This window comes from Photinus pyralis, unplaced genomic scaffold (genome assembly GCF_008802855.1).
Source record: "Photinus pyralis isolate 1611_PpyrPB1 unplaced genomic scaffold, Ppyr1.3 Ppyr1.4_LG4, whole genome shotgun sequence".
In the NCBI taxonomy this organism is placed as follows: domain Eukaryota; kingdom Metazoa; phylum Arthropoda; class Insecta; order Coleoptera; family Lampyridae; genus Photinus; species Photinus pyralis.
In genome coordinates this window covers 50,524,010-50,528,557 of record NW_022170511.1, presented here as the reverse complement: position 1 = coordinate 50,528,557, position 4,548 = coordinate 50,524,010, and the positions used below count along the sequence as shown (strand labels likewise).

The 4,548-nt window shown below is 38.1% G+C and overlaps 1 protein-coding gene across 1 annotated transcript; it reads right to left on the bottom strand.

The window, feature by feature from the left end:
- Positions 1 to 1,478: 1,478 nt before the first annotated feature.
- On the bottom strand, positions 1,479 to 3,173 carry LOC116169667. Its single transcript, XM_031485815.1, has 5 exons — positions 3,052 to 3,173; positions 2,832 to 3,008; positions 2,542 to 2,788; positions 1,795 to 1,970; positions 1,479 to 1,745 (listed from the first exon to the last, which is right to left on the bottom strand). The coding sequence occupies exons 1-5, from the start codon at positions 3,090 to 3,092 to the stop codon at positions 1,511 to 1,513; spliced, it is 876 nt and encodes a 291-aa protein (XP_031341675.1). The 5' UTR covers positions 3,093 to 3,173; the 3' UTR covers positions 1,479 to 1,510.
- Between the last annotated feature and the right edge of the window lie 1,375 nt (positions 3,174 to 4,548).

Genomic DNA, 4,548 nt, shown 5'->3' with positions numbered 1-4,548 from the left:
TTGAATTATTATGCATCCCCTTTGGTAAGGGTGCAGGGTAGGGGGGTTTATACCACGATAAGTTGAACTCTTAATTATAGAGATAAGGTATGAAATTTGGTTAAAACGTCTACATAGAAATTTCAGAATTCTTCAAAATATAACCAACTCTCAAGCTCTATATCTTTTTTAATAAAGATTTCACAAAAAAGTAGTGTATATCAAACTTCTGTAGAATTTTATGGTCTACAATTTCTGATAACAATATTTTTTTCTAAAGTGAACCATTAAAAAGACATGATTGAAAAACTAAGAAACCAACCAAATTTCAGGGGTTTTGGGGGTGGTACGGGGGAAGCACAAGGGGTGGGAGGTCGAAAACTTAGATTCTTAACCACCAGATGACTGTCTATGACATGCAAAAGAAATGGAACTACTTCTCATTTTGCAAGTTAAAACCCTCTATTCCCTGGACTATTATTATACCTATTTTATAATAAAGAAGTTGCTATACTACACCGTCCTAAAGAAAAATGTCTTAATTTAATGCACCATGCGACATGAATTTAAATGGCACTTTCTTTTCAACAAAAAAAACGCCGCATAAACTTTCAGCTAGCTCAGTATGTAACCATAAAGGTACTTGAGAATCTTCACAGCAATAAAACCTTTGTCACTTCCTTGCAGTTGAGTGACACCCAGCTTCCTTCAAAAGTCAACTCTACCTGTGTAAAACTGGGAAGATACGTGGGAGGTACCTAATAATAACATTAGCTAAAGAAAGGCGGTTATGTTTCCTTAACACCAGTTAACATTAGGTCAATAAATTCAAATCCAAATAATACCAAAAAAATCCCATAACCCAAAACTGTTGCATAAACGTATAAATATAAACCCCCAATAAATTCCAAAAATACCCATGTAACAGTTTGTCCATGTGCGTAGGAACCCAGTCAATTTTGCATCTCATGCTAGTTTGCGCCAGTCGAATTGTAGTTAGTAAAGTAATAATTAATAAAAAAAAAAGTGATTGGTGCATCAAATTGAGCTCCACGCCCAATATACTTGGTCCCCAAAAATGCAAAAATTTATCTTTTGGGTATCGAAATATCTACCTTTGATCATGTTCTCCACGATCTTGGGGGATAAATATCGCCCAAACGCACCAAATGTATGTCTTGTTCCCAATGATTGTAGTGCACAAATAGTGATTTTTACATGTTTTGATTAAAATACATATGGTCACATAGGGCGTGTAACATATTTTAATCAAAATACACGTAGAGAATGCGCTTTAATGTCCTACCAACCCCAAATTATTTTTGTAAATAACAATTTTCAGTTCACATAGCTCCAAACGTTTAAGCTAGATGGCAAGGGAGAACTCTCTGTAATTATTCCACATCTACAGAGCGGTTCCTGTTGGGTACCTGAAAATAAATACCTCCCTCTCCTAATGTTGAAAATACAGGGATCTGAGGATCTATTATAAAATGATGGAAGAGGGTAATATTTTATTAAAATCGACAATTTACTGCATCTGACTAACTGCCCCGTCAATGAGATCTCCGGTTAGCGCAATGTAACAGAAAGCACCATCTTGGGGAATAGGTAAAGCCGCCAGGAATTCGTTAGCTTCATGCCCGGTCGGATCGGTAATGGGTTTCGTTTCGGCTGACCACTTGGCCGCCTCCATTAGTGGACGCAATGTCGTCCACGGTGGGTATTCCCGAAACGGACCGGCAACTCGTAAGTCGTGCACGTATCTAGAACGGTTATTGGTGCGCAAGTAAATTGAGGTTGTAGGTCAGTTACCCAAGGAGTGCCATCATGTAATCGTTTCTAATGGCTTTCATACTTGAACAGGAGCGTCCACTAATGGTACAGAGCGTTTGCAGCCATGCGGCAATTTTGGTTTGATCATCACTGTTTAGGAGAGAGGCGTATGGACGGGCGAGGAAGAGAAAGAATTGAAATTCTTGGTCTAAAATCTTAAGGTAAAGGCCGCTTTACATACTGCAATTCTTTGTGCAATACAGTTGCAGCAAGTTATTGCAAAAATACTGTACATGCAATAATTATTGCACTTTGGTTTTACACGCGGCAATTTTCTTTTTGCAATAGTTTGTTACCAACATTCGCATTTAAAATTGAACTAAAAGCTTTATTATTATCATATTATCATCAGGTGTTGTTATAATTCTGAATGCGTTTTGAGTAAAAATGAATAGACACTTTAATCGAAAAAAAGGCAGTCGCAGCTTCAATTTGTGTAGTAATAGTAGTAATAATAACAAAGTCTAGTTTCAACGTTTGGGAATTCTAGAACCTGGCGTTGTCAATACTTTCCCCCAAAATATCACGTGCAAGTGCAATAAAAATCGCGCGCGACCGCTAACCTGCAATTGCAAGTGAATTGCCAAAATGAATTAGCTGTTTCTCAAACGCGCATGCTTCTGGGCAAGTTTTATTGCGTATTGCATGGTCTTGCATGAAAAATTGCAGTATGTAAAGCGGCCTTAAAGGATTAGTGACGTTTGTGTCAATAGAATGCGATCTTACAACGTCTAAATCGTGATCTTTCTCGCAATCCATTACGAATTCGTGTACGGCACAGCTGAGATATTGAAAGTCAGCTGGTAGCGCTGCTACACTGTCTCGCCACATTGGATCAAGTTCCCACTGAGCCATAGGCTGTTCTTCATGCTCGATGGACTGTAGTTCCGGTAATGGTCCCGAAGGGGGTGCAATTCGAAAGATTCCATAGCATTCGTCATTCAGCAATGTTAAAGTTAGGTATAGAAGGTACCTACAACATTTTAAAGCGTTGATCTATCCCAGGAGCGACTCACTTGTTCCTCTTCTCTCTGAATTGGGCACTGTGATACTCGGGCCGGAACAACTTTCTTACCCACGGTATAACTAGTTGCCTGTCCACGTCGCCGGTAAGAGCTAAAGCTATAACCCTCAAAACGGAGCTATAGTAAAGGAATTCAGAGTTAATCGGGTCGGGTTTTGCTGTGTTCACCCTGTAACACGAACTTAGTAAGTGGAAAGGTAAACAATTACTACCCAGAGGTGCTCGAAGGTCCCGCTGCGTCCGGATCGTTCATACTAAAAATTTTCGTGACAACTTTACGTCTGTCATACGCAGTGATTACTCGATTCGATCCATTTAATTTGCCATCGGTCGAAAGCGCTTCAAGGAGTCTCAATAAATCACTTCGTAAAGGTAGATATTCGGCGCATCAATTATTATGAGAGAGGTGTTAGGCAAATCGCTCGACTGTCCGCTTGGTTTTTGCGTCTCTTGATTATCCATTGTGCCACCTCGATGCGTCCATTGTCCTGTCCGAAGCTGATTGACAGATTACGACGCTCAAATTGATGTAGACTCGAACCTGCACTTACTACGGCTAAATTGTTAATTTCAACCTTTTAGACTGGCGCGTAAACCTCGAAAAATTATTGTAGATTAATACCTTTGCCGTCTTTTACTCAAAGTGATTGGATAAATTAAATTATGGAAATGGCTATAGCATAAATTCGAATGAAAATGAAATCAAAACACGGTATTCCTTTTACGGTCTATTCAGTATATCTTCCGTTGCACGTCATTGCCTGAAGAAAACGACGTACCAACGTAAATTTACTTTCGTTTATTAGGCAACACATTAAGCTTGTAGTTTATTTTGGCCGCAACAATTGGTAGGATTTCGCTATGTTGTCGCGTTTAAATTTGTAAATTTGACAGGTTGCTTTTGGTTTACTTTTCGTTTGATTTGATTTTGATTATTTTCTACGTCTTTCGCTGTGCATTGGTTTGAAGAGTAATTACTGAAGAATTTTGATAACCCGTCAGTAATTGTGTTCGATAACGGCAAAACAGACAACATTAAAGTGTGGTTAGGGGATCATAATGTGCAGTTCTCCGAAAATGATTTTAAAGCCGAACTGTTGAAAAGGTTGCACAGTAAGTACGTTCGCAAATTATTTGGTATTATCTAAATCTTGTTGATACTTTTAGGAATAAATCAGCTAAAATGTACCGCATAACGCATTGACCACTTAGCCGAGCAATACGCGGTTACTTCGTTTTACGATTACCACCCTATCATCGCGTTTTTAATCCTATCGAACATATTTGGGGCATAGCGAAAAATTACTACAATCGACACATGGGTAGAGATGGACGAAGCATTGAAAATTGCATAAACATGTGACAAGAAACACTACATCCGATAACTTCCGAAACGTGGCGCAATTCAGTTAAGGATACGGAAACTGTAATACACGAGTGGTACGAAAGAGAAAAGCAATTAGATCTTGAAAACGTTGCTACTATTATTATAAACTTTGAACACGAAAGTTCCGATGATTCCGATTAATTTGAATATCATCCATCACATCACATAACCTGTAAAATTTTATATTTAGTACTTTCTCTGTAAAAGAGATGCTACATTTGTACAGTTCATAAGTTATTAAGGTATATTGTATGTATATTGTGGTTCCAATTAACGAAATGAATAATAAAAATTATTTTTATTTTATTTAAGGTGTGGATTG